Source organism: Cervus canadensis, chromosome 6 (assembly GCF_019320065.1).
Source record: "Cervus canadensis isolate Bull #8, Minnesota chromosome 6, ASM1932006v1, whole genome shotgun sequence".
Taxonomy (NCBI): domain Eukaryota; kingdom Metazoa; phylum Chordata; class Mammalia; order Artiodactyla; family Cervidae; genus Cervus; species Cervus canadensis.
The window spans coordinates 21,288,402-21,300,358 of record NC_057391.1 but is presented as its reverse complement, the minus strand read 5'-3'; the positions used below and the strand labels follow the sequence as shown (position 1 = coordinate 21,300,358).

The window sequence follows — 11,957 nt, the reverse complement described above, 5'->3', positions numbered from 1 at the left end:
GAAGAAACTGGAAGCTGACAGATTCCTCCATCTGGCAAGTCCTCCACTGGCCCACTTTTATACCTGAAGCATTCCTGGTTGTTCTTAAAGCAAGATGATATAATACGAAGCACACAGGTTTTGAAGTCACAATATACCAGGTTTGAACCCGGGTCTTTGAATCCTGTCTTTGCGATTTTCTAGTTCTGTGTCCTCGGGCAATTATTCATCCTCTTCTAAGCTTCCTTGTAAATACAGGTTAATAAGAACACCTATCTTGGTAAGTTGCTATGAATTACATGAGGTAACATTTTAAAAATGATATGAAGTCTCATGTGCAATATATACTCAATAAATGTACCTGTAAATGATATTGTTATTAATTTTTCTAAATAAATACTATTTCTACTGTGAAATTTTAGCTGACTTCTCAAGGAGGAATAAGCTAACCTCTGCCAAATATTCTGAATTCTCATTTTAGTAGTCAGGGAGGCAGACACTCTGAGTTGCCTACCTAATCACCATTCTCTTCTGCTTCCTTCTTAACAGAGCTTTCAATTTTGATTTGCACAATGGTATCCCCAGCTTTAAAAAAAAATAACCACTACATTTCACATCTTTTCTTACAATGAGGGGTCACATATAGAATAGTTCTGACCAATGAGTCAAACCCAGAAACATGCTAGGGATTCTCTGTAATGTTTTTGCTCTTCTGGTACAGGCACCATAACTTCCTGTCCCCTTTCCAGTGATTTTCTTCCTGAAACATGGAAGTGATAACTCTACCATGAAGGAAGGCACAATCATAAATTCCCTCCCTAATCCCATGCCTGATCACCTTTTAGATACCAGGTCAAATCCCTCCCCCAGATTTGTTTGTATAGGAAAATTTTTAATAAACAAGTTTTTGGTTGAATTTCTTTGCTACTTATGGCTAAACATAATCCTAACTGTGGTTGGATGACATAAGATGGCTTTGTGATTTTGTGTGCACTGAAAGAATGATACAAATAAGTACTATATTTTTACAAAGGAGGGACCTGTATTTATGCTGATCATATTTATTTCTTGAAGAGTTAATGTTCCTATAAATTTGTATTAAGAAAAAATTTATCTTCCATTTATTTTAAAATTTCTGTCAATCTCCTACACTCATGGGAGACTATGAAATTCAGCTTTGCATCCTAAGCCATAGACAATATCAATTTCCACATAAATATTAACAAATAATAACAGTAGTGTTACATTTTTCACATCTGAGTCCAAATATTGTTTATTTTTATTGATTTATAGCTTCATATTACCCCAGAAACATACTCGAAAGACACCCCCTTGAACAAATACATTCATTTTGAAGATTGCAAGGGCAAATATAAGTTAAAAATAAGAAAAACACATTTCAATTCTGCCTCATATAAAAAGGGAAAGGCTTCACTCCCTCCCTTTTCTTAGAGTATTTACTTTAGAAAATTTGTAATTATGAATTTTTTCTCTATCACTTTGAGATGTGTGCAAACCTTTTAAAAAGCTAAATAAGCCTCTTGCCAGTTTTACAATCCAGAAATATTTGTCAAGCACCTGGGAGCCATCTCTTTGAAATGGACTCATCAAGGAGGACACCCTCACCTCGAAGTGTCTGAGGAGGGCAGGAGTCTAACCTCGGCTGGCACCTTGCTCTAAGTTGTAAACTTTCCTCCTGTCAAAGAAACAAGCCATTTTTCCTTCAGGTAAAGGAAATCAGCAAGCATACATGGCTAACCCCAATGACCAGGTAAAGGTCAGAAGGAACTCTTGGCAAATGGTGCTGTCAAGTCCTCTTACCTGAGAACTAGTTATTATTTATCTTGAGAAATGCATCAAATGGGTTCTATTTGTTTGGCTACATAAAGGGATAGAAAATTTTTTACATCTTTGCAGTATCTTTAACGGATAGACCAGGAAAACCACTATATTCTGATTTAATGTTTATTCAATAATAAAACTGTTTCCTTTCTTTTTTTATCCTCATGGAGAGGTGTTCTGGATTGGCAGGAAATTTTGTTTTTGTTTTCCCATGAAGATGGCCCGTGTCTTTCCATAATCACTGCTCTTACCTGTAAAAGTTGACATGACACTGTGAGAAGAGCGTGGGATATCCATGGCTCTGCCACTTACTGGCTGTGGGGCATTATATGCCAATGTTGTGACCATCAGTTTCCTCATAAGTACTTTGGAAGTAAACAAGTAGCACTTACTTTACAGTGTTATTATGAGGATTAACAGTGTTTTGTGAATTGCCCAGCACAATGGATTAAAAAAATTAAAAGTTTGCATGGCAGAATGACAGATTCAATAAGATACATTAAAAACTTCATCTGGGTCCTGATATTCTGTGCAGTAAATGTGTAAAGAACACAGTTTCCACATTCAAGGAACTTGTTCTTGTGATGATGGAGAGCCAGTGACTAGTTCCCAAAGCCATTGATCTCCATGGACCACAACTTAAGAATCTACTCACCTACAACCTCCATTCAGAGAAATAACTTTTAAGAACAACTCAGACACTCTCCATGATCCTGAAGCAATCTGTGCCTTCATGAAAACACACTGTGATGCTGAAGGCCACAATCAAAAACCCTGGTTTGGGTATGGACTTCCCTGGAGGCTCAGATGGTAATGAATCTGCCTGCAGTTTGGGTTTGATCTCTGGGTTGAGAAGGTCCCCTGAAGAACAGAATGGCAGCCCACTCCAGTACTGTTGCCTAGAGAATTCCATGGACAGAGGAACCAGGTGAGCCACAGTCCACAGGGCTGCAAGCACTACTGAGCGACACACACACACACACACACACACACACACACACACACACACACCCCTCTGTATACAAAATGGTGTCAGTGCTAGGTTTTAGTCCAGATGGAGGCACTCTTAAGTGTCTTTAGGCTTTCAGGATTAACTGTTGAAGGAAGAATGAAGATCTCTGAAACAGGAAGGGGACTAATAACTAGGGCCAGGGCAGAGGATGGGGAGCAAGAGAATTTCTGGACAAGAAAATTGTTCATAATGCACTTGGTCCTGCTTTCTTATCACCAATTCTTATCTCCAAGCCTCAAAATGAAGCTTGAGATTAAAACAAGACAATTTGTTTCATACTTCTCTAATTTTATGGTTTCATGAATCCATATTTTTAGGTACCAGGGACCAATATGAGCTTTTATTAATTTGTCCAGAAATTCTTTTCAACCTGATTGTTTTTCTTTTCCAAACCATACTGATACCTCATATAAGAAGAGAAACACAAAGATAAGAAAAATAAAAGCAAAGATAGAAGCAAGTAAAGAAAAGGTAAATTATATATGGAAAGAAGAGGGTGGAGACATAAGGAGTAAGAGAAAATGGCAGAAGACTGTTTAAACTGGAATCCATTGTCTATATGTTTCTCACAGCAGCATTATTAACACTTGGGGCCAGGTGACTTTTTGGGGGGAAAGGGTTTCCTGTGCATTGGAGGATATTTAGCAGCATCCCAGGCCTCTGCTCACTAGATGCAGGTGACACCCTCTCCTTTCCCCAGTTGTGAAAACCAAAAATGCCTTCAGACCCCGTCAAGTGTCCTCTGGGGGCAACTGGCTGTAAACCAACGGTTTATATGTTAAATTTATTGAGTAGAAACTTCTACAAGATGATAGAGTGATAAGTAACAAATGTACATTGATAGGGGATAGATGATAGATTGATGGATAGACACAGTAGAGCTGGATATTTTATACAGATATTTCATCATGTATACTCATAATATATATAGCCTCAAAGTTTCTGCTCTCTCAATTTAACATATGGATCATCTAACATTTACTTCTTCAGTTCATTTTGTGTGTAATATTTAACATTTTATAGGTATATACTACCAATACATGTTTTTCTAATGTATATATACAGATGCGAAAAAGACTGAGAAACTAAATATTTTCCTTTCTCCTATTATGATTAACTAATTTTTATTTCAAGTGGCTATTTTTTCTAGACTTCTACTGTGTCATTTGACATTGATACATTCAAAAAGTAAAATACATGGAGTGTAAAAATGCAAATGAGTCATGTGTATTTGCATTATTCATATATATTTGCATAATATATAATGTGTATGTTTTATATATGTAGATATAGATATAGTTATATATCATCACAACCCAAAAAACTAAATTGGATCATATCTGACATTTTAGCTTGGTCAATATCTCTTATGTATGGTTCTTTATAGTTAAGAAACCATTTCTTTCTTCTCCCTGTAAGGTATGGTCTCCCTATTCTTTACATGAATTATTCTATATATACTAAGCGTTTACAGAAATAGATTCCTAAACACTGAAAAGACAATCCTTCCATTACCCCCAACATCATAACAGACCCACACACACTCCCACAGACCACAGTGTGTAGAAGGACTAAGTCAGAGATGGGTGGAGCTCCCACTACACAGCTGAGTGATGACACTTAGGGTTGGCTTTGGTTGAATCTCTCATGAAAACAATCAGACACACAGGAACAGAATCAGTCCCATAATCAAGATATCATGAATACCAATATTTAAAGGTGTGTCCCTGTAGCAGAAGAGTAAAGAATCATGAAGACACAAAGAAGAGTCTTGCTGAGTCTCTTATGGATACAGATTTGCTGTGAGTTAAGAACATCCCAGGGGGAACCTGAAAGAACATCAACATCACAACTAAATTTGGAAAGGAAAAAGGTGGGAGGGGATAATGGAGGAAGAGAGAGAACACGGGTCTCTTGGGCTGTATCCACCATGAGGATGGAAATAAGAGGAAAATGCCCTCCACTTGGAAACAGACAGTCATTGTTCAGGGGCCCTCACCTGTGCCTTTTTCTCTGTTTCTCAACAGGGCTCAGAGTGCAGATGAAGGTGGAGCAGAGTCCTGGGGTTCTGACCCTCCAGGAGGGCAGAAATTCTTCTCTGATATGCAATTATTCTATCTCCATAAGAAACGTGCAGTGGTTCCAGCAAAATCCTGATGGACGCCTCATCTTCTTGTTTTACATAGCTTCAGGAATGCAGCAGAAAGGAAGTCTGAAATCCACCATCAATAACAAGGAGCGTTACAGTCAACTCTACATCAGAGACTCCCAGCCTGAGGACTCAGCCACTTACTTCTGTGCTGTGGATGCACAGTGCTCTGCAGACACCTGCAGCCTGTAAGCAAAACCAGAGTTGAGGACTTAACCCAACCCCCTGAGTGGGAGCAGAGGCCCAATGGGATTAGAATTGAAATCTCATTGTCGTGCATCTCCTGATTCCTGCAGAAAGCATTTCTGTAGAACTACAACTTGACACTGCAGAGTAGGCACATAAGCAGGTCTTCTGGAGATCTCTGTAACTAGGTAAAATCTATACATTGATCAACTCTTTCCTATCTGATTTTGTCTTTCTGGACAGAAGTGAGCAGCTGGTTCAGTGTAGAGCAGAACCCCTGATCCCTCCATCTCTAAGGGTATGGAAGCACAAGTCTCACCTTTTCTTCAACATCTTTTTATAGCTTACACTGGTACAGACAGAACCCTGGGAAAAGCTCTCTTTTTCTTTTTAAATACACTTAAATGGGAATAAAAGGAGCAGAAGAAACTAAGAGCCACAATTAGTATGAAGGCTGGGCAGAAATTTCTGCACACCAGACCAGAGACTCAGCCACGTATCTTGTGTTGCAGAGACACAGGGCTTCCCAGGCACCTGAAGTCTGAACCCAGATGTGTGTCTGCAGTCCCCAAACCCAACATGAGGTAGAGGTGTCTGAATGTTTTTACTCACACCTAACATGGTATTAAGAAGTGACTCTGGATAAATCAAAGTGATCTCACTTTCAAAAAAAATTCAAGGTGCTAATGAATATTCAACCTAGTAACTATCTCTTTCATTTCCTAAATAGAACTATTTCTAACATCCTAATCCCTAAATCAGAGAATCAGTGATTCAGTAATTCCAGTTAGCAAATCTTTCAAACCTAATTTTAAGACTCTGTGTAAAAATGGGTATATTCAGCCTGAATGCTGTTTATTCATAACCCATATTATTCTCACACATGAAGGGAAATCATAGAAAGTCAAACCTTAAAGTGTCAAAGAAAGACAGTGCTATGCTCTGTAATCCTTCACTTAGTTTTGTTTCAACTTCTTACAGTGCATTTAATTGTTAATTTTGTTCATATTTAATAGTATTTACTTATATCATTTGTATCATTATCCTTTTTGTTATGTTTTGGAAGACCATTGGAGAAAAGCTAATTTCCAGTCATGAGAATGCTATTTCATCTTGAGAAAATGAGTCACAATTTTTGTACCTCATTCAAGAATCCTCAGTTGAGGACATATTTTCAACCCACCATTATTCACAGGGTTCGTCTATTCAATCATTCAACAAATATGCATTTAATACCTGTCAGGTACTGGATAAGGAGGTTTCAGTAAATAAAGAGTTCTTTCTCTTGTTGAATATGTAGCCCTGTGGCAAACAGATTTTTGTTATCTTACAGTTCTTATAAAGTAAAAAAGGATGAAATTTGGTGTTATAGAGACAAATAGATGTCAGTCAGAGAGAGCTTCCTGGATTGTGTGATGCCTCAGTTTGAAGCCTAGTAGTTTAACAGGAGTTAATCAGGCTAAAGACAAAAGAGAGTGGGAGAAAAGTGCTCCAATTTGAGGAAAATCATATACATGTGGGAAGCAAGACAGATGATGGCTAATTTAAGACCAAAATATGATAAAAACACTTCATGCTGTGAGGGACTTAAAATAAACAAAAACAGTTCCTGGAGTGAGCAGCCTTAATACTGTGACGTGATGCAGTAAAGGATGGAGGAACAACAGTCCCCAGGCTCACCCGCACACTCGGGGCGCACAGGCAGGAACAGCTGCTCTGAGGACCAGGGAAAGAGTCAGAAATCATTACTGATGAGAAAGAAATGTTAGTGCTCTAGAGTCCCCATTCCTTTTAAATGCAAAGCAGTCTGAAATAAGCTGTGTAAGATATCATAAATACAGTAGATATGCATGAAACATTTTGACTACTGAATAAAAAATGGCAGGTGCTTTTAAAACAGTAGAAACAGTGAAATAACTAAGACAGAAAGATAAATGCTTTATGATTTCATTTATATGTGAAATCTAAAAAAAAAAAAAAAAAACATGACAAATGAACAAAGATAACAAAACACAAACAGAATCATGGATGAAGAGAACAAACAGGCATTGCCAAAGTGAAGCAAGGTGTGAGGAGGAGGAAAGAAAGTGGTGAGACAGATTAAGAGGCACAAACTTCCAGCAGCAAAATAAGTGAGGCACAGATGTGAGTTGTACAGTGGAGGAAACACAGTCAATGGTTATGTGACATCTTAGTCTGGTGAAAGACGGTGACTAGACTTTTTGTGGTGAGTATCTTGAAATTCTGAATCACTATGTTGTTTAAAGGAACTAACAGTATTGTAGGTCAATTATACTCACAAATAAACAATCAAACTCATAGAAAAAAAGATCAGATTTGTGGTCACCAGGGCCAGGAGGCAGGGGGAGACGGAATTGGATGAAGGCAGTCAAAAGGTACAAAGTGTCAGTTATAAGATAACTAAGGACTATGAACATAATGCACAACATAATAAATATAATTAACACTGCTGTATTTTTACGTAAAAGTTGAGAGTAAATCCCAAGAGTTCTCACCACAAGGAAAAACATTGTTTTCTATTTATTTAATTTTGTATCTATATGAGATGATGGATGTTCACTAAACCTTCTGTGGTAATCATTTCCTGATGTATATGTCATTATGCTGGACAGCGTAAACTTACACAGATCTGTATGTCAAGTTTATCTCAATAAAACCAGAAGGAAAAAAACAAAAGAGAGGAAATATGTTAAAAAAAAGGGGGGGGGTGCTATCTTAAGAGAACAAAAGATTTTCTGGCTATTCCAGTATAGCTGATATGGAATTATCTTCTAACTGTAAACCACTCCAAAACTGGGAAAACATATGAAGCAACAATTTCCAAGAAGTGCAGAAAGTGAAAGTTTGCCATCTGTGGGAGAAAGAAAGCCTGCAGAATGACCCCCACAGTCACTAAACATCTCCCAGGGGATTTTCTAACCTTCAGCACAAGGACCTGGAGCCCTGCAGAGTAGCAGCTTGTTGTATGCAAGAAACAGAGGTCAGAATTAGGGCTGGTGATATCACTGGGATTTGAGGGGAAAGGTGTTGGAGAGAAGTGAACTTCATTAAAAGGACCTTAAAATCTGTCAAGGGAGTTTTTTGAACCTACACAAGAGCTACACATGCACACACAGAGAGAGAGACAGGGAAAGCTAGCAGAAAACAGCTTTTGAGGGGCCAAAAACTCCAAGGAGATTTCAGAGACTTTGCTGTGTTGGAAGACATAGGAGCTCTGGTTTTTCTAGAGCAAAGAATTTTGGTTAAAATGCCTTGCTCAATTGAGTCATCAGAATAAAAACCACGGGCCAAAAGTAAAGGCTAAGTCCTGGTACAAAAAAAAATTAATGAATAAGGAATAAAAAACTTCCCCTAACAGATATTAAAGTAAACCTCAACAGACTTTAAGTGATAATTTAACAAAGTTAATATATTTTTGACGAAGACAAAATAATCGAGCTCTGCCTCTTGTTTTTTTCAACTTTTTGTTTTGTATTTTAGTTGATTAACCATGTTGTGATAGTTTCAGTTGTACTGCAAAGTGACTCAGTTATATATACACCTGTATCTATTATTCCCTCGTGGCTCAGATGGTAAAGAATCCACCAGCAATGCAGAAGACCTGGGTTCAATCCCTGGGTTGAGAAGATCCCCTAGAGGAGGGCATGGCAACCCACTCCAGTATTCTTGCCTGGAGAATCCCCATGTAGAGAGGAGCCTGGCAGGCTACAGCCCATGGGGTCGTAAAGTGTTGGACACAACTGAGTGACTAAGAACAGCACAGCACATTCTATTTCAAAATCTTTTCCCATTTAGGTTGTTATAGTACATGATATCGAGCAGAGTTCTCTGTGCTATACAGTAGGTCTTTGCTGATTATCCATTTTAAATATAGCAGTGTGTATATTCAGTCCCTATCCTTTCCCCTCACCCTTTCCCTCGGTAACATAGAGATACCATACTGACTGAACTTAAGTCGGACCATGAAAGAGAAATATCCTATGATATCGCTTATATGTGGAATCTAAAAAGAAATGATACAAATGAACTTATTTACTAAACAGAAATGGACTCACAGACTTAGAGAAGGAACTTATGGTTACCAGAGTTCTACTTCCATCTTAGAGCACACAATAAAAGAAATATTTCAGCATTTATTCTTATCTACAATCATTAATTGCCCAACTGATTTAATATTGAAACCACAATAGATTCTTCTTGCCTCTTATTGGATTAAGCTATGGAGGCATATTAGATGTGAATCAAGAGTGAACACAAAAAAAGCATGCTGCCTTTTTGGCATCTTCTAGTACCTTTCAATGTTATAGACTCATTCTGTCTATAGACTTTACAGAATGATGTAATTTTTTCTCATTTGAGAGTATGGGACATATTAAATGATCCCATCTAAATTCTAAGAGAGGTAATTCAGCTCAGAGGTTGGTTTAATACAGAGGATAAACTTTAATGTTCTCATTTGAGTTTTTAAGAGAAGTGTCTAGAATTTATATCAGATTGAATTATCTGTGGCATTTATTTGCCACAGAACAAATACTGCACCACTGAAGACCATGTAGAATGCAACTACATTGATTCCAAACTCCACATGTTCTAAGTGTGAAATTGTTACGTTAAATGGAACATAATACCTTTATGTGTCGCCGATGACACCAATTCTTCTTGGTACATTTAAATAAAGTGTTTGTCTAAACATACCAGTTGACAAAGTGCCTCTCATTTGATCTTACATAATTCTCTATATTCTTGGTTATCAGTTAACATTGTTACTTACTTTCTGTCTAAATATATATGCATACATTCCAAAAAGCTTGTAAGATCTTACAGAAAAACTTGAATGAAATTTTTGGCCCACCCAATAAAATAGCGTGATCTCTGAAAACATTTTTTTTCTCTTAAAACCTCTGATTTTAACATTTTTAATGAGTAAAGGATTGCAAACTGGTCTTTAGGAAATATAGAAATGCATTTTCAGAAATTTTCTACATGTGAACTAAAGGGGGCAATGCTTCCCTTCATAAACATGAGTAACTGGTTAAAAACAGGGCTGTTTACATGTGAAACAGAAGGCACTGTGGAAGGAAATGAATCAAGTGGAGGAAGTGCAGTCAGATTTATGTTTGCTTGAGCAGTAGAGAGGACGACCTGAGTCTTTGCAGGAGAAATGAGCAAGCTCTTGGGAGCATCACTGTTGATTCTGTGGCTCCAGTCTGACTGTGAGTTGTGGGAGAGAGGTTTAAATATAGTAGAAAAACGCCAAGAACAATGCAAGGCTGGGAGCTGAGACAATTGGGGACTTTTATTTCAATAGGTTTTCTGGATCATAATGATTTTCTGTGGAAATTTTAAGAATAAAATTTGAAATCTGTTACTCCATTTTCAAACAGGGATGAAGAGTCAACAGAAGAACAGTGCTCAGCAGCAGGTTAAACAAAGTCCTCCATCCCTGAGCATGACAGAAGGAGGGATTTCTATTCTGAACTGTGACTATGATAATACTATGCTTGATTATTCCCAATGGTACAGAAAATACCCAGCGAAAAGTCCCACATTCTTGATATCAATAAGTTCCGTTTTGGAGAAAAATGAGGATGGAAGGTTCACAGTCTTCCACAACAGAAGTGCCAAACACCTCTCTCTGCACATCTCGGCCTCCCAGCCTGGAGACTCAGCCTTGTACCTCTGCACAGCCCACACACGGTGCTCCCCAGACACCTGCAGCCTGTACGCAAACGTGCTCTGGGGACTCAGACTCAGAGGCACACACACTTGCTTCCTGTTACACATGGCAGCATGAGAAGCTGTGCCTTAAAGTGGGTGAGGCAGCTGATCTTTCCCTTCTCCAGGGGATCTTCCCAACCCAGGAATCAAACCAGGGTCTCCTGCATTGCAGGCAGATTCTTTACCAACTCAGCTAACAAGGAAGCCCAGCTGAACTTCAAAGAAGACCAATAGGTGGCAAGTCCTACATTCCCTGGGCTCCAGGGTTTCCAGGAATCTAGCCTTTTTACTTTCAGAGGGAGGCTGCTGGGTCAGCTACGCTCCAATCACTGATGATGCTTTGTTGCCACTTGCTCCTGGAATGAAGTAGCCTGTTTCCCCTGTATTCCAAAGAAAAGAGGTGTTCAGGATGGGGAATCAGATCTCACTGCAAGTTTTACAGTGAACGCTGGTGCGCTTTTGAATATCACAGCCATGTGTTTCAGTTTTATATAAAATAGGTAATATAATACATTATTTTTTTCTGGCTAAATGTGCCTTTCCATTTAATGCATTTGAGGTTGTGTATGCTGTAAGTCATATTCATTTACATGTTTCTTAATTTATAAGTACTTCTGGTAATGCTTTAGCAAATCACTTACTGTGTATTCTTTCCCAGGATGGCATTCAATTATTTGACACATTGTCATCAGTAAAAGACACTGTCTTATTTTTGTTCAGTCACTCAGCGTGTCCAGTTCTTTGAGACCCCATGGACTGCAGCACACCAGGCTTCCCTGTGTTTCAATATCTCCAAGAGTTTGCTCAAACTTGTGTCCATCAAGTCAGTAATGCCATCTAATCATCTCTTCCTCTGTTGCCTCCTTCTCCTGCTCTCAACCTTTCCTAGCATCAGGGTCTTTTCCAATGAGTCAACTCTTCACATCAGGTGGCCAAAGTATTGGAGCCTTAGCTTCAGCATCAGTCCTTCCAATGAATATGCAGGACTGATTTCCTTTAGGATGGACTAGCTGGATCTCCTTGCAGTCCAAGGGACTCTCAAGAGTCCTC

The 11,957-nt window shown here is 38.4% G+C and overlaps 1 gene segment (V, D, J or C); it reads left to right on the top strand.

The window, feature by feature from the left end:
* The first annotated feature begins 4,583 nt into the window (after nucleotides 1–4,583).
* LOC122444177 lies at nucleotides 4,584–5,174 on the top strand. The segment is given in 2 exon segments: nucleotides 4,584–4,635; nucleotides 4,861–5,174. Coding segments are annotated over 2 exon segments (366 nt in total).
* The last annotated feature ends 6,783 nt before the right edge of the window (nucleotides 5,175–11,957 follow it).